The sequence below is a fragment of the Lates calcarifer genome, linkage group LG2 (assembly GCF_001640805.2).
Source record: "Lates calcarifer isolate ASB-BC8 linkage group LG2, TLL_Latcal_v3, whole genome shotgun sequence".
NCBI classification, from domain to species: Eukaryota; Metazoa; Chordata; class Actinopteri; family Centropomidae; genus Lates; species Lates calcarifer.
This window is the reverse complement of record NC_066834.1, coordinates 126,223-144,105: the sequence shown is the minus strand read 5'-3', so window position 1 is coordinate 144,105 and position 17,883 is coordinate 126,223. Positions and strand designations below refer to the sequence as shown.

At 45.1% G+C, this 17,883-nt stretch overlaps 2 protein-coding genes across 4 annotated transcripts in view; one reads left to right on the top strand and one right to left on the bottom strand.

Moving 5' to 3' along the window:
• The first annotated feature begins 1,010 nt into the window (after positions 1–1,010).
• On the top strand, positions 1,011–9,609 carry sltm (SAFB-like, transcription modulator). The gene is made up of 20 exons (XM_018683206.2): positions 1,011–1,171; positions 1,918–2,005; positions 2,093–2,148; positions 2,650–2,677; positions 3,860–4,472; positions 5,065–5,108; positions 5,202–5,311; positions 5,396–5,545; positions 5,654–5,766; positions 5,847–6,007; positions 6,086–6,186; positions 6,271–6,327; positions 6,417–6,562; positions 6,669–6,849; positions 7,020–7,144; positions 7,450–7,623; positions 7,708–8,019; positions 8,117–8,255; positions 8,557–8,711; positions 8,789–9,609. Exons 1-20 carry the CDS (start codon positions 1,037–1,039, stop codon positions 8,898–8,900), a joined length of 3,000 nt encoding a protein of 999 aa, XP_018538722.1. The 5' UTR covers positions 1,011–1,036; the 3' UTR covers positions 8,901–9,609.
• A 915-nt stretch (positions 9,610–10,524) lies between these two features.
• mindy2 (MINDY lysine 48 deubiquitinase 2) overlaps positions 10,525–17,883 on the bottom strand; it is a 21,169-nt gene continuing 13,810 nt past the window's right edge. For 2 of the 3 annotated variants that reach the window (XM_051073359.1, XM_018683209.2), the window contains exons 5-9: positions 17,043–17,145; positions 16,581–16,723; positions 15,523–15,696; positions 14,198–14,377; positions 10,525–13,648 (exon numbers count right to left, since the gene is read on the bottom strand). In XM_051073359.1, the coding sequence (XP_050929316.1) occupies positions 13,463–13,648; positions 14,198–14,377; positions 15,523–15,696; positions 16,581–16,723; positions 17,043–17,145 (786 nt within the window). In that variant the 3' untranslated portion in view covers positions 10,525–13,462. The remainder of the gene's footprint in view (positions 13,649–14,197; positions 14,378–15,522; positions 15,697–16,580; positions 16,724–17,042; positions 17,146–17,883) is intronic. The other variant, XM_018683210.2, reaches the window with a different exon arrangement.

Genomic DNA, 17,883 nt, shown 5'->3' with positions numbered 1-17,883 from the left:
GGGTGAGACATCACTTATTTTGGTGAACGTGTGTGAGTCTAAAGTTCTGAAATTAGATTAGTGTTTCTTACAGGACTTCAGTGTGACAGTAGGTCTCTCAGTGTTGTCAGCTATCATTACATGCTAATAGATAATAATTTTATTATCCTGACACATATCACATTACTGTCTGTTATTAAACAGAGACCTGTGGTCCAGAGTTCACAGCTGAGACCTGAGGAAGATCCGAGTCCAGTCCAGTCTCCACAGAGAGAAACAGGGAGGAAATATCTGAGCATTTTGATTTCCTTGCTATAGATTTCATTCCACACTGTAAATCACAAAGGCCTGTGTACATACTTTTTAATAACAGATAGTTTTCTGTAGACTGTAGAGAAAGTTTCTCAGCTTCTGCAAAGCACTTAAATTAAATTAAAAGCTGTGCCCAGTGGAGTGGAAGGACTTAAACCACCTGCTAGTGAAACTGTTCTGGTGAGGGGAGCAATTATAAATGAATAATCATAATAAAATACATAATTGGATCAAGCTGCAGTGCTGAAGTGAAGGGCGTGATTTAGACTGAATGTGTTTTAGGGTTAAATTAGATTTTGTAAGATATAACTACGTTTCCAAGCAGATCTGTCCTTGAGTTTGAAAATGCACCAAATAATCAGAGTATATCTGATTTGCCCTGAACTGAATTTTGTGTATCATAAATGTCATAATTATATCAGGCTGCAGAGCTGAGTCAAAGGGGATCTGAAGTCATCTCTCTCTGCCAGAACCACCTGATGATGAACAATTTACTGAGCTTTCATTTTCCACTAAATTAGATCCTGAACGTGTGGATGAATTAAATCAATCAACTGTATTTTCATGGGAAAGTGGTTTGGAGTTTTGTTGTGAGACACCGATTTGTTGTCATGTATTAATTCAGCGGGTCGTCCAGCACACTGTGCGGCGGCATGGCGTGTGATGACGACAAATAAAGACGATGAAGAAGACGAACTGGCAAAACGGAGTGCGCAAGCGTACCATTCAGTAATCCTGAGGTAAAATGGCGTCGGGTGCCATTTCCACGGACTGCAAGAAAATATCAGAATTAAGAGTTGTTGATCTTAAATCTGAGCTCAAGCGAAGGAATTTGGACACTTCAGGTGTAAAGAGCGTTCTTCTCGCAAGACTGAGACAGGTAGCTGAAAACTCAGCCTGTTTGTGTGAGAGAGTGAAAACTATGCAGAGTTGCTAACGTTAGCTTAATGTAAACCATCGACATGACCGCCGCTTCAGTTTAGCTAGTGTACCTCAGGTACACACACACACACACACACACACACACACATATACACACACATACATATACATACACAGACACATACACATCTGTGTGTGAGAGACTCACACCTGCATGATCACCTGGAGAAAATGAGGCTGTAACGATATTACGCGTTATTTATTACCATGTAACCTTCGCGTTAAATCAGGAGATGGAGTCAAAACAGGCCTCGAAACGACGTTAACACGGTGAATATTTCTGAGCCTTTAACTCTCAGTAACAGACAGTTTGTTTAATGTGTGAGGGACCGTGGATCATGAAACAGGAGAGCAGCACATCTGTCTGTTTATCTTTGGATGATCATCATGATGTTCCGTGTTTACACATGAATGGATTTCAGTTGATGAATTAGAGGGTCTGAATGGAGACATGAGGTGAAAACTTACAGAAGTATTCATTTACTACACCTGTTTGTTTCCTGGTTTAAAATTTAAAAAGCTCAGTTGAATTGTTTTTAAACATTTACTAATTCCTGTCTGGCAGAGGAGTTGGAAAATACTTTGGATAATCCGATCAGATATGAGCCCTTTTAAATATGAATCCACCCACACCTCAAAGTTCTGAAGTGTTTTTGTTAAACTCTGATTATAATTTTTTTAAAGGCGATTGAGGATGAAGGTGGCGACTCAGAAAACTTTCAGAGCCAGCCTCCATGTGACGCGTCACCTCGGAAAGGCGGAAAAGCTAAAGGTAATCTTTTGATTTCTTTAAAGAGATGGAGTGATGAAACAAACCTGTGTGTTGATTTTTCATTGTTTTATTTATTTCACTCTTCAGGGAAAAGACCGGACTCGGATCTGGACACGACAGCAGAGGAAGATGCGTTCAACAAGGTGGTTCACACTGATGTTAATGTTTATTTGCCTTCTCCTGCCTAAATGTCTACACACAGACAGTTAACTCACAGTGATCATTGATTTGAAAGTGGGGGTTATCCAGGGAGCAAACATCTGTCCACTCCAGCTGTGGTTCTAGTTATTGTCAGGAAGTCAAGAGTCTTAAAGTCTGAAACAAAAGTGTGACAGGAAGCTGTGCGAAGACACTTAACTACGCTTAACAAACTTCAAAGCTCTTGTTTATAAAATCCTCATGCCTGTAATTCAGAATGTCACACACATTAACTGAAACACATTCACAGACTAATGTAAAACTATTGGAAAAACAGCCTCTTTATTTGTTGACACATCTTGTATCTGTATGATTGTTTCATGGAATCATGAAGTAGAAGTGTACATGTTAAGAAAACCTCTGATGTAACGGGATAGACAGAACTCTCTGTTCTTGCTGTGCGTGTTGAAACCTTCGTGGACTCACCTGAGTGTTTTCTTTTCCAGGAAACTGAGGAGTATGAATCAGAGAAAGGTACGTAAGCTGGCACACTGATGCCTGATGCTAACAGTAGGTTTCTTTCTGACAGCTGATACCTTCTGATGATGTAGCGGTGTTTCATGCTTCTAGCTGCTGCAATATCTAGGTCACAGTACGCTAACAGGAACAGTAAGGACATGATCAATGAAGACGTTTGTGAAGAATGACGGTTTTTATGATGGGTACAAACATGAATCACTGGATGTGGGTTACCTCGACTCAGGTTCCCAGTTTCCTTGGATTACTCAGAATGTTTTAAAGAAAAGTTTGGTTTGCTTCAGTGCATTTTCAAAACCTCTGGCATTCACCTTCCTACTCTTCCTACGAAAACCAAGACCTGACGCTTTCTCATGTCTGATGATTTAGAAGAAACTGGAGCATTGTTGCTCTTTGCTGTTGACGTGTTTTGATTGACATCATTGGTGGACAGACCGGTGACGATCACACTGGGTAGGCCTGAGTACGTCACTCCCTGAGCCACAAGAATCAGACTCATTGGTAAAGGTCCTGCCGGGTAAGAAGGCCTGTGAGTGAGGCTGGGATCTGGGCACAATAAGGACCGCTGGACTCCTCCACACACTGTAAAGATGCTGAGGCCTTGTGTCAGGAGGCAGCTCAAAGATGGAGAGACTTCATTGGTTCATCAGAGTTAAACGTACACCTGAGGGAAGAGGTCTGATGTACGGCGTGGCCTGGGACTGTTGTGTGTTCAGCTGATGAGACACGTGACAGCAGCTTGATAGGGATTTCAGAGTGTCCTGAAACCTGCTGTTGAGACTTTGTGGAAGGAGGAGGATGTTCAAGATTCCTAACACATGACTTTCCATGGACTGACCAGCTAGTTTTACCTGACAGATTAACTGACCAGTTTTTCCTCGTTTGAACTTTGTCACAAGACTCCTACCTGGATAACTGCCACACAGGAAGCACCTGGAACTGTTCATTCAGCACGAACTGACCATGAGTCGGTACTTTACATGTGTGAAGAGATGAAGAGCTCTGATCTCCCCCGTGTTCAGTGAAGAGTGTGTGTTTGTGTCTTCCTGTGGTGTCTACGCCCTCGATGACCATTAACACTAAATGTGCTTTCTATTCTACTTTTTAGGTGAAGTAACATGCGACATGTGAATGTTAAAAGTTGTGTTTTGCCATGTTTATCCTTATTAAATCCCTCAGATGTAACTGATACAGATGATGGTACTCGTGAAAATACTAAGCCTGCACCCTGTGAGGACGGCCCGGCTCAGCCCGAGGCTGAGGCCGAACCAGAGTCAGAAGCTGTGGCGGCTGAGGCTGATTCAGAGCCTGAGCCCGAGGTCGATGCCGATGCTGAGCCGGAGGCGGATGAGGACGCCGACCCAGGGATGGATGGAGAGGCTGAGCCAGAGGCAGAGACCGATCTGGCTGAGATGGATGCTGAAGCCATGAATTCCTCTAAAGAGGCCGAGGATGATCACCTATCCGTCTCTATCCCAAACGAAGATGCCATCACCCTAGATGTTGATGGTGACGATCTCCTGGAAACAGGTAAACATGTGAAACTTCCAGATCCAGATGCCGAGAAGGGCACTGATGAGCCGGAGGCCTCGGCTGAGACGGGCCCAGATGATGACATGAAGGAGGAAGAGACAGAGGGCCACAAAGATGGTAAGAAAGACGATGGATCCAGGTGTGAGCCCACGAAGAAAGACGGCAGAGAGTCCCTGAAGAAAGCTGAAACGGGAGATAAAGAAAAGGATTCTGGGAAGAAAGGCCCCTCCACTACTGGGGCGTCAGGTCAAGCAAAGAGGTTTGTCTTTCTATGTCAGTTCTTTGATACTACTACCAAGTCCAGCTCACTAAGAACGCAACATTGTGGGTAGCCTCAAGATTTTTTTTTTTTTTTTTGCCATAAGGGAAATGTTCACTGATGTACCTAATCCTGCCAGTTACTACTTTGATTTATTTTCCTGAAGTTAAATTGTGACATTAACCAGGAGCTGAGAAAACGCCTCTTACTTTGTTACTTTGACCTTTCCAGCAGTTTTAAAGCCTTTTCCAGTTTCCACACCAGGCATTGTAAAACAGCTTTAGTCCCCGTGATGGCAGTGTTTTTTCCTTTTGGTCAAATGATTCGCTGTGAAGTTGAACAAACCTCCGAAGATTTCATTGGTCCAGGGAATAAATTGGCTGACAACCTGACCCATCTCACCACTGGAAAAGCAATGAAGCCTTTGAGACATTGGTTCAGATCCACGCCTTGCCTACAGGATTTTTTTGTCCTGAAAAGTCTAAGACATGTTGTTTTTATTCCACTAGCTGTTTGCCTGTGTCTGAACACCAGGGTTGTGTTTACCTTCACTCATTTTCATCTGTTTGTTGTTGCAACATTTGCTTCGTAGCTCTTCAAGAGACCGAGAGGGGAAGGCTGCGAAGGATGAGAAGGGTGAGACGTAGCTAGAAATAAACCTGTTAGACAGAGCAATACCATATCTGTGTTTTAGATCCTCAATGTGACGACTGAATGTGTCTTCATCAGGAGTCGTCAGCAGCAGCAACAGCAGCTCGTCTCGTAACATCTGGGTGAGCGGCCTGTCCTCAAACACCAAAGCAGCTGATCTGAAGAACCTGTTCGGCAAATATGGAAAGGTAAATAACTGCTGCTTACCCTGAATCTGTCATTTAATGTTCTGTGTCAAAGAGAAACATTGAAATGAGATTTGTTTCCGACAGGTTTTAAGCGCCAAAGTGGTAACGAACGCTCGGAGTCCTGGTTCGAAGTGTTATGGTTTGGTGACGATGTCCTCAAGTACAGAGGTGACTCGGTGCGTCTCCCACCTCGACTGCACAGAGCTGCACGGACAGCAGATCTATGTGGAGAGGGTGAGTCAGGAAACAGAGTCACCTGACCTGAACCTGATTCTGATGATACTCCCTTTATTCATGGAGGAACAGTTCATCTGTTTTTATCTCACCGCTGCTGTTTTTCAGGCCAAAAACGACCCGTTCAAAAAAGAGCCGTCGAAGAAAGAAGCAGAGGACAAAGCAGGTTCCAGTAAATCCGGTGACAAGCGCAGTTCCACAGGGACAAAGTGGACGAACAAGTGAGTGACAGGACGAATTGAAGAATTGATCCTCTGTTGGATTGAGATTAGATTTAACCTTTTGTTCTCCTCACACTCAGAGCTCAGCCATCGTACAAAAAAGATGACAAGAAGTCAGATAAACTCTCAGAGAAGGACAAAGATTTATCCAAGAAACAGGAAGCCAAGAGCACAAAGTCTGAGTCTGTGTCATCCAACCTGGGACAAGATTCATCAAAGAAAGACGACAGAAAACACGGACGTAGGTTTTATTCCTCCGTCACTAACCCAGAGAATCCAGGTGATCACCAGGCTGATAACTCTGTTTCTTCCTCTGCAGGGACAAAGAGCCCAGGGAAGATGATGGGAATGGATCACACCAAAGGAGACAACAACTTTGGCAAAATGAGACCTTTCAGAAGGGGAAGGTATTTTGATAAAGTAAGACCTTTTATTTGTATTTTATGAGATTTTAAAGTTGTTGTCAGAAGATGATGTTAAGATTCTGTTTAAACCTGTTTTCAGCCTTTTGTCAACATGAACATTCAGAGGCGGCCAAAGTGGTTGATTCCTCCTGAAGAGGTATAAAACTAGAACTCTGTTTTTCCTTTCACAGTTCTTCACCTGTGAACTGTTCTTTAAACTTCTCTTTTTAAACTTCTCCCTCTCAGTTTGAGATGATGAAGGACAAACAGCGACCTTTCAGTAACAAAGGAGAAGACATGGATATCCTGCCGTTTGAGAAGATGAAGGAGCAGCGGATGAGAGAGCGGATGGCTCGTCTGGAGCGAGTGCGCAGAGCTGTGGAGCTGCGCAGGTATCCTCAAACAGAGCACATGTATCACACACACTCAGCATTTAGACCAAATCCTGTTATTTATTGATCTGAGGGCCTCACACCAAGGACGTTTTCTCATCTTTAGGCGACGTGAAATCGCCGAACGAGAGCGACGGGAGCGCGAGCGTGTGCGTCTGCTGCGGGAGCGTGAAGAGCGGGAGAACCTGCTCCGAGAGCGGCAGAGACTGGAGATGGAGAGACAGAAACTGGAGAGGGAGCGTCTGGAGAGAGAGAGGCTGGAGAGAGAGAGAGTCCGTATAGAGCAGGTACAGTGAACACATCTCAGGAGTTCAGGTATTCATCTGTACAGAGACCACAGGCAGCTGTGTCCGGTACAGAACAGGTTCTGTAGAGGTGTTAAAGCCACTCACATTATATCACTCTGTATAATGATATCCACACTTCAATCAGTTTGTGTTAATGCGTGCTCCTTCAGGAGCGGCGTAAAGAGGCCGAGCGGATGGCTCGTGAACGTGAGGAGCTGAGGAGGCAGCAGGAGCAGCTCCGCTACGAACAGGAGAAGAGAAACAACCTGAAGAGAGGCCGCGAGGTGGAGCACAGGTTTGTTCTCTGTCCCTCAGCAGCTGATTCATACTGAGACATGAACAGCAGTAGTTCACTAAAGTTATTTAGCATTTTATTGGTTGGACTGTGAGAGGACGAGTCAGTTGGCATCATTAGAAATAAAACCATTTCCATCTTTTTCTGGAAAGTAGCTTTTGTTCAGTTTGAGTTTTGGTGTCAGGTTTGTTGTATGTTGTGTAAATCTGGAGTTAGTTGTGTGTGTTTAAAGCAGAACACCTGAGAGGTGAGAACCATCAGTCCTGTTGTTCAGGAGCTCATGAGGTGTGTGTTTGTTGTCTCAGTCGCAGAGACGATCCCTACTGGAATGGAAACAAGAAGATGCAGTCGGAGTCTGACGTCCGTTTGAACCAAGGCTCCAGCTACAACCGGCAGCAGAACCGCTTCTCAAACTTCAACCCTCGAGACAGAGGGCGTTTCCCTGAGGCTGCAGCCGAGCAGCCCAACACCTACGACAGGTAGTGGAGCTGAGAGGACTTTGTGGTCCTGACCTCACACATCCTGGTCTTTGTGTCTGATCCCATCCTGGTCTTTGTTTCCAGACGGAACAGGTTTGACGGAGAGCCTGAGGTGAAGAAAACCCGCCCCGCTCCTCACAGAGAAGGCTCCAGCTTCGAGCGCTACCCCAAGACCTTTGAGACGGTGCGCAGAGCCGAACCCCCTCCTCCTCCTCGAGCCGAACTCCGCGACACCGACCGCAGGGACAGAGACGAGAGACGACCGGTGCCCATGCACGATCGGCCGATGGGAGCCAGAGCGGCGATGCCCGGCATGTCACACAACCGCTCACCCAGAGACGGAGGCCATGGGTGGAAGAATGATGGAGGGATGAACTCCAACAAGGGAGAGATGAGGTGAGAAATATTCCTGAAAAAAGAAGCATTGTGACTGTTTCTTCTCCAGTATGTGAAGACTGATCAGTTGAAATCTCTCTCCTGATGTGATGAGCAGAGGACCGATGCGTATGCGTCCTGAACGGTCGGGCAGAGAAGGTCCAGGTCCCGCACTCAGAGGAGGATCCTCGGCCAGCCGTGGACGGAGCAGCTTCAACGACCGAGACGGAGGAAGACCCATGGTGATGAGTGATCAGGTCAGCAGAGCAGAGGAAAGCTCTCCTCCTCTAACAGGAGGTTCACAGTTCATGACTCAAACATGAAGGTTTTCTTTAAACACTCTGCATGAGTATCTGATCAGTGGATCGACAGAAACTCCAGCTGTAGTTATCAGTGATCAGTGACTCAGTCTTTCATATTGGAGAGATTTTTCTGTCACTGTCAGACTTACAGTTTAGTTTTCCCTGGTAATGTCAGTCATATATTTTTCTGTATGGAGGCACTGAGAACAGAGTTTGAGTCGTACCTGACAGATGAGTGACTCCTGTGTGTCTGCAGCCGTTCAGTTCAGGTCGTCAGGTGGTGGTGGAGCGTCACAGCAGGGAGCCGGGGCTCAGGAAGGAGTGGCATGGCGGGTCGAGCTCCCAGGGTGGAGGCTTCCCTGATAACCGCAGGATGGGAGATGCCCGTGGCAGCATGATGGCTCCCTCCAGGTACAGCAGGTTTCTAGAGAAGTGAACAGTGTGACTCTGGTTTCTGTCTCAGACCTGAACTCTGTCTCTCTCTGCAGCCACTCTTCATCTGGAATGAACCGGATTGTTCAGATCACCAGCAACTCCATTCCCAGCGGCGCCAACGTGGGTGGATTCAAACCCTTCAAAGGAACGCAGCGGCAGTTCTGACCAGAGCCTGCTGCTCTGAAAAGCACCTGAACATTTACTGAACTTTCTTTTTAGAGTATCAGCTGTTTTAGTTGGCACGTTTGTAGCCATGAGGTTGATGACACTATTTTATTTGTATAGACCAGTGTTTACCTCAGTGTAGGGTTCTCCTGACAGTTGTGCTGTTATCATTAAATAACCCTGTGCACATGTTTTACTGATATGTAGGAAGCTATTGTACAGCCCCAGGTCTTTGTAAGTAAAGTTTTCCAGTCTCTCAGTGAGTGTATGTACATGTTCAGTTCTCCTGTGTCTTATTTCAGTCTCTGAGAGGAAACTAATCACAGTGGAGCTGTTTTAAAGTCAAACCTGATGTGGAAAGATGAGTTAGATTTACTGAAACATCATCAAACTCTGAAACAGCCTGTGTTGTAGAGTCTGATCCTGCAGGGCTCTCAGGACTGGACCCTGATCACATGTACAGTCTGATTTATTTCACTCAGATTTCATTAATTTAACCCAGTGACAGGAGGTTCTGTGACTGTGCTACGGACAATACAGACTCCATTTCTGTTTCAGTTCTATTTATTTGTTCATTTAATTTAAAACCTGTTTTTTTTTTATCCTTTTTATATTTGGACCAACACAGCCTGTCCAGAGCTGCCTCCTCACACTCACTTTACTTACACACCTGTTGTAATTGAAGCTTGATTAAACAGAACGACTCTGATTGTTCAGTCATGGTGGACTCTGTATCTCCTCCTCTCTCCTTATCTGAGAGCTCCTACTCCTCACTGCAGGACGTGCAGCAAACTCTCCAGAACAATGTCAAATTTGATCTAACAACCAAAAACTAAATGATGGACTGAATCTGAGGAGAGCTGGGACCTGGGCTCTAGTTCATAAAGACTTCAGTCAGATTTTAGCCAGACCTGTAAATTAACTGGCAGAAAAAAACTTCTAAAATAAAACTAGATTTAGGAAATAACTCCTAGACTAAAAGAAGTAGATATTTTAAAGTAATGACTCCTAAAAGTTGAATGAGATGAGAGCATGTTTCATTTATGTTCAAAGAATCTGTAGAAGTTTATCTCCGACTGACTCTAACACAAACTCACGTGGGAACAGTTGAGACATTTTATATTCGAGCAGTTGTTTTATCTTCAACTCACTGACAAAGTTTCAGGAGAATTTAAGACATCTGATCGTCTCCAGTTTAAAGAGCAGCTCAGACATTATCACAATGAATCACACTGAGCAGTGTTTGGGTCTGAGAGTAAATCTAAATGTCTTCTCTCTGTGTTCAGGTAAAAAATAAAACTATCTCCCTCTGCTTCACTCACACATCACTGAGTTTAAACAGTTCTTTGGATTTAGTTTCTGATGTCTGCAGTGACCTGAGCTCACTTTTATTTTCTCTCCAATCAGCTGAACTGACATCAGCTGAGCTTCAGCTCTGGACACAGGTGTTCAGATTTACCTGATCAGGGTGAGCGTGAGTTCTGCTGTCAACATGATCCAACACTGACTCACACTCACGCACACACACAGAAAATCACTGACAAACAAGTTCATATTATATACATTTCTTTGATTGTTCGTCAAAGTGATCGGAGCTGATTACAAACGATGACAACAAGCCAACTATTGATCTTAGTCTTTTATTATCCTGGTAACTTCTAATCAGGTTGAATGTCCCTCGTCTATAAGGCATTTAGTTATATATATATTTATATATATCACCATATACAATATGTGACTGTAATGTGAAAGGCTACATACATTATTTGGTCATTGATGTAAATAGATGAACATTGAAATCAACACAGATGAGTAACCTCCTGTATTCACAAACACCTTCCTGTCTCTGAGTCCTGTGAGACCTGAACGTTAAGAGATCTGATCATGAAGATCTGAACATAAAGATCTGAACAGTGGAAACAACAGAAATGTTCTCGGGGTCGTTTGTTAATAAAGTTTCACTCTGACGTCTCAGTCCTGAACAAAGTCAGAGCTGGAAATCTGGTACTAAAGAAGTCTTCTCCCATTAGGTTGATTAGCTGTGTCTCGTTTCCTTCTGCTACATCGACCACAACACTCCCCCGCCTCCCTGTATGTTAAAGTCCTGTGAACGTCGTGTGGTTAAACTCTGGTGCACCTACACCGTTGTTTTGTGGACTGAGTGGAGACCAGTGTTTCCATGCTCTGAGAGTGGATCCAGATCAGAGCGACCCCCCTCCCACCTGGTCTACCTGTGAGCTGGTCCTCAGGCCTCTGTCCTGGTGCAGGTGAACCACTGACCTGAATGATTGCAGCAAGTTCTAATCTTTAATCGTTAATCAGCCCTTTCACGCCTTCCAACAGATTCACCAGCAGAGAGATTTTCTTTTGGCCATTATTCAGTTTTTAAAAGGTTCCCAAAGAACAATAGCACAATTTAATGTTCTGTATAAAATGAGGTATGTATCTCTTCTGTTAGTGCATATCAATGTAACAGTGCAAACCAATCACAAAGATTAAATGTTCAACAACCAACAACTTTACAGCATTTACCCAACATCACAAGAACCACCAAGAGACACCGACACATGAAATCCTTCTGATCAGTTCATCGTAGGAGTGAGGGTCAAACACAACACAAATAAAAGATGTGATGAGCTGAAGAAGAGAAACTGAGGCTCCAAACACCAACACACAATCAATCAGATTCATTTTCTTTAAACGTCCATTGGAATGTTTCATCAGCTCGAGACGTGACTGAGCTGAAACTCACAGAAACAAACAGCACGACGTTTCCACAGAGCCTCCTCCTGCTCCTCCTGCTCCTCCTCCTGCTCTGATCACAGGTTATTTATTTAATCTGCATGGAAACAAAAAGCTGCTGAGGAGACATTCATGTTCCTCAACCCTGTTGAAGGGTTTTTATTTACATCAGGTAGTGAACACAGGAGGAGCAGGTCACGTCAAAGTGTTAGTGTGAAGTTTTTAAATAAACTAGTGTTAAATCCTTCAGAGTTTAAGATGGCTGCTGTGAGTATAAACACACAGGAAACTAAAAGCTGTGAGGAGGAAGTGACGACAGGCCGAGGGACTGAGTTGATACAAAGCTTCCTGTTTGAAAAAGACACGCAAGGATTCGTCCCTTCAGTAAAAGGCCTGAGAGTATTTCTGATGTCTGAGTGAAAAAGATGAATGGATTGTCTCGTTCTGCTCACACGCCTGTTTCCTCTCACCTAGAAAATACGCTGAAATGTCGTAAGGCGTCAGATATATACAAAACACAGCCGAATGCAGGACGTCACCTGCTGCTTCCACGTCAGCGTCCTGTCCTCACACCTGTCTCTGTGCTACAACCCTCCTCTGTCTGAAACAAGGCATCCGACTGGAATGTTTAGATAGAAAAGTCTGTCAGGAGGCAGTCCCACGGTTCAGTAATGGCACAAACCACCAGCTCAATCCATCAGAGGAAATATGTACATTATGAGTCTGCAGTGACATGAAGTTTAAAAAGGTCATAAGACAGAGATTCAGAGTTCAGAGTGAAGATCCAGCTCATCCTCAGCAGCTCCGCTTCAACCTGCACTGACACAACTCTCCACCAGGATCCACATGGATCCAGCCTGTTCGGGATCTGACAGAGGAGCTGAGATTGACCCACTGGATCTGGATCTGTAACTGTAACTGTAACTGTAACTCCTGTAACTGGAGTTGTTGTTGCCTCAGATCTGAGGTCTGAGCTGATCTGGTTCAGAGGTGTATGACTGAACTCTGTTTCTTTAGAAAACCTGTGAAACGTCCAGGACCGAACAGAGGACACACACACACACACACACACACACACACACTCAGCTCAGAATCACAACATTACAAATGTTAGATTTAAACTGATACAGCATCAAAGATTTGTCTGTTTCCAATTAGAGACTTTGTTCCATCAGTGAACACACACACACACACACACACACACACACACACACACACGTTCAGACAGAGTACAACACTGCTGCTCGCTGTTAAGGCAAAATCTGAACCAGCTGTGATGAGTGTTGAAGCTACAGTATCTGTCTGCTCCTCAGGAACAGGTGTGCATTACACTGATCTCTAACAGGACAAATCCCTCTCAACAACAACACAAACCGCTCCCGTTACATAAATAACATGTGAAACTTGGCATCGACAGCTAACGTAAAAAAACGGCACTAAAACAGAAACTGTGTGTAAATATCCAGGAGTAGAAAAAAGCTTATAAGCTGCAGTGATGAGTGAAATGAGCGACGTGTAGTTTCTTCAGATTATGTTGCTATAAAACCTCCTCAGATTAACTCCACCCTCATCACAGGTGGTGCGCTGCAGCAGGTAACTAACTGTGTGGAGCCCGGGGGGTCGTGGTCGTGTCCCGTCCTCTGACGACAGCAGGCACCAGTGGTTTGGGAGCAGCAGGAGGGGGGTGGGGTCCTCCCCCTGTTAGTCCTGCGGGGGGGCTCCGCGGTGTGAGTCCAGTAACAGGTGCTGTGTCCCCATCCTCTCACACACTCTCTCTCACACTCTCACACACACACACACACACACACACACTCTGTATGTTACAAAATCACACATTTGTCTTTATCCTTCGCCTCCCTCTTGGCTTTGCGCTCCCCGCTCGATGACTGTTTTCCTGGACTGGGCATGCCTCCGACTGCCGCCGTCCCAGCTGCAGCCGCTGCTCCACCTGCTCCTGCACCTCCTCTGTCGGCTTCGTCTCCATTGGCAGCTTCCTGTTGACCCTGCTGCACAAACACAAACAGAAGAACACAGGAGCATTAAAGCTGCTGATCACTGTGAGGTCTGAGTTAAAAACACGTCACACTGAACAGGCAATCAAACATGAGGAGGCGGAGACCTCTCTGGATTTATCTGTTTCTGTCTGAACGTGTCTGTGCTCTCATCATCAACACTGTTCTAACCAATGACACACCATGTTGTTTCTGTTGAACACCAGAAACCAGGAGAATAAACCTGGAGAATCAGAACAGAACTGCTGCCTTTCATCTGTTGTTCCTGATGAAGCAGCCTCGTCTGAAACACTCAGAGAGACGGATCACTGAGGTCCACAGTCCAGGAATCAGTCTAGATTAAGGAAGGAAGTGAGGGAGGTGGAGCAGAGCCTGGTCTCAGACACACTGATCACTGAGGTCCAGTCACAGATCAACACCCTCCTCTACATTACACACCTCACATCTGTTCACAGTCCTCCTCTCCTCCTCTTCTCCTCTTCCTCTCCTCTCCTCTTCTCCTCCCTCTCTTCCTCCCTCCTCCTCCTCCTCCTCCTCCCTCACCTGTGCTGCTGCCACCGCCTGCTCCTGCTCCTGCTCCTGGTAGTACTGGGAGGCTCGTCGGTCCTCCTCCTCCTGAAGCTTCTTGGCCAGTTCTAGGTCAGAGATCCCCTCAGGGAGCTGCTCCCACTGCAGCTCCTGACTCTGCTGCTCCTGCTGCAGCGACAAGGCCATCAGGTAGTCCTGGAGAGCCAGACAGGGAGAGAGACAGACAGGTCTGATCAAACAGACAGACTCTCCAGTTCTCTCCAAACTAACTGAGCTGAGGATGAGAACAGAAACAGTCTTTACGTGTCAGATGAAGAGTCTGGACCTGAGTAACCACAGAGAATAAAAAGTGATGATGTGTTTCTGTAGTCCAGCCCTGAAGTTAGCATCAGCCTGGTTCCTCCACAAAAAGCCAATGGGATTTTTTCATTGTGTTTTGGATTATTCCAGAAAATAAACTGTGACCAACTAAAGTTTCTGATCCTTCCAGGTTTAGTTGATCAGATCATCTTCACAGATGAACACCACTAATCAGATGTTTGAAGCCTAAATCCAATCTCACAAGTAAGAAGCTAATGTTAGGCTATAAACCAACTACACCACGGTCACATGACGTCAACGTCTCCACCACTAAGCTTCCAACTGGTCATTTCATTTAGCTCTGAGCTCTTCTACAAAAGCCTTTCTTCTTAGAAAGTTAGTGAGAGTTTGAAAGAGCGTGAGTAGAAACACAACGAGGCTGTAAAGGTGGACTGGTGAGTAGATGGGTTTTCATGTTAACGTCCCCGACAACCTCTGTAGTCTCATTTAGACACTCGTTAGCAACCGCCTTTTTTAAGACACGTAAAAGCTTCAAACATCAGGAGTGGGGGATTTACTGACCCATTTTATGTCCGAGAATAAAACCTGAAAATGTCTGGAGCTTGTGTTAAAACTACAGACCTTATTTCAGACATTTAACCAGAAACACACTGACTTTAGGACGAGGGAACAGGAAGTGCTAACATGCTAACATGCTAACTGACTTCCTGGTTTCAGGACTCAATGTTCCTGTTTGACCTGTGTGTGTGTGACTGAAATGCTCTGACTGACCAGTCAGCTCACAGCTGAGAGTTACAGTCATAAAGTCAGTGTGTTGGATGTGTGGATCAGGCTGCTGAATTTTTCTCTTATTGTTTCTCTGTGTTGAATCTGTGCTGTGTTGTTTCCTGGTGTCAGATGAGCTGTGTGTAGTTTCTGTTAGGTCCAGAGGAGGGCACAGTGTGTTGTTAGACTGATGGTGTAGGTGTGAGCGGCTCGGGATATGGTGGTGGGTAGTTGCTGGTTCTCAGAGCTCAGACCTGGTCTATCTGATCCTGCTGGCCTCGGTACACGGTCTCTGGATCCGAAGGAGGCCGCAACCGGAACTCTGAGTCACAGAAGTTGCCGTCTCCGTCGACATTGTGCAGACTCTCCCAGACAACCTTCTCCTCGGTCAGGAAACCCTGGTCTGTCACCAGAAGGTAGAGCTGGCCCTAGGTCAGGACCACATACAGGATCAGAGCTACATATATGAAGTCAGGATCTCTGCTGCTGGTTCACTCCCCCCCTGAGGTTAGAGGTGACACACACAGCTCTGCTTACATTGGCAACAACAGTGAACTATTCAACACAAGACTTCACTTCCTCCTGTGGTCAACAGGAAAGGTCTGTTCCAGCTGCAGTGATACACTGAGCCAGCTGTGGACGGGGGCGGGGGGCAGGATTAATCTGATGGTGTGTGTCTGTTACACATAAAGATAAAACTCATCCATCTGAAGGACGTGTCAGAGAGAGGCTGTGAAACACAGGTTACAGGAAGAGGAAACATCCTCACAGGTAGACGCTAACACACAACGGATACAGTCAACAATAGATCTGAACTCTCATGTCCTTTTTTAAAATTGTTTTTATTTTTTTATTTTGCACATACTTTTATCTACATCAGTGATTATTACTATTTCTGTATACAAACTGTAAAATTCCGTTTGTTTCAGAGTTTTGTGACACTTTTTGCACTTTATTTTTATTCTTCTGTTTTTATATTCTTATTATTATATTTTCATCTGTGTCTGTTCTTCACTCTTATTTGCTCTCACTGCTGCAACGAGTGAATTTCCCATAAGTGGGATAAATAAAGTCTATCTTATCTTAAACAAAGGTGTATTCAGGTGTAAGGTGTATTCAGGTGTAGTCAGGTGTAGTCAGTCAGGTGTAGTTAGGTGTAGTCAGTCAGGTGTAGTCAGGTGTATTCAGATGTAGTCAGGTGTAGTCAGTCAAGTGTAGTCAGTCAAGTGTAGTGAGGTGTAAGGTGTAGTCAGGTGTAGTCAGTTAGGTGTAAAGTGTAGTCAGGCTGCTGTCAGTGCTCCTCAGTGTTTACCTTGTACTTGATCATGGTGCTGAAGTGGTTGTTCCTGAAGAAGACACAGAGCTCTCCCTCCTGGACGGTGGATGTGAGCTCACATAAACCGTGGTAGGTGAGCTGAGTGGCTGTGCTGTTCAAAAACTGCTCTGCTACGATTCCTGGACCACAGGAGACAAACAGAGGAGAGGGAGATGGTTTAGTCTGACTTTAACTATTTCTAACAGACAGATATTTTCATCATTAGACCACAGATGAGTCGTCTACACTACGATCAACCAGCTGCTCATTCACAGCTAAGTGTTTGGAGAGCAGAGTGCACACAGAACAAAGATGGAGAGATTTCAACATGTTGTTTAAAATTAACAGAGAGAAGAACTTCAGCTCTGAAACTCAGGATTTCAGAGGAGGAGACAGAGGAAGAGACAGGGGGGAGGTCAGACAGCAGAGGAGGAGACAGAGGGGGAGGACAGCACCCACCTTCTCCTGCCAGCTCGCTGTTGTCTGACTGTTTGCAGGAAATGATCTTCTCCACCAGCTGGTTGTAGCTGCAGTTGCCCACGGCCTTGACGATGTCATGCATCTGCAGACAGACATAAAACTGGAACATTCACTGAGCTTCAGAGCTGTTTCACTGTAAAACAACGCAGATTTATAACAGAGGAGCATTCAGCTACATTGAATTCAGCTCTGTAACATTTACCCGTTAGTTTTGTTTTTGATGTGAACACTGTCATCTGACCTCAGACCAGCCAACACACTGGTTCTCTGCCTCCTCTGTGTGGCAGCAGATACCACATTAGTTTTACTGTTGAACTCAGTGTGTGTGCTGACTGTGGAGCTGCTGAGGAAGTGATCTGCTGTAAGTATCCAGGATCATCTGGTGAGTATGGTAACACACACACTCAGCTGAGGAAAATAAAGAGACAGCGGTCTGTTCTACAGCAGCTGCTGTATCCACACGGTCACACACTCCAGGTTTCGGACTCTGTTTTCTCTTAATGATGTTTCAGATCAAGTTTCAGTCTCATAATGTTCAATTTATGTCTGAGCTCTTTGTGACACAGGAGGAGAGAAGTGAACCCATAAGGCAAAGGAACAAAGAAATGACACACTGATTCCTCTGGTTTGTTATGGTTTGTGTTGAGCAGGTGAGCTGAGGATGAAGTGAAAGACTGACGTACTGATCGATCGGCTGTCGTCACCTCTACATGTGACTCAGACTGAGACTCATCAGACTAAGACTGAGACCCAGACTGAGACCCAGACTGAGACTCATCAGTCAGGAGAATATTTCAGCATTCACAGTGAACCACAGATG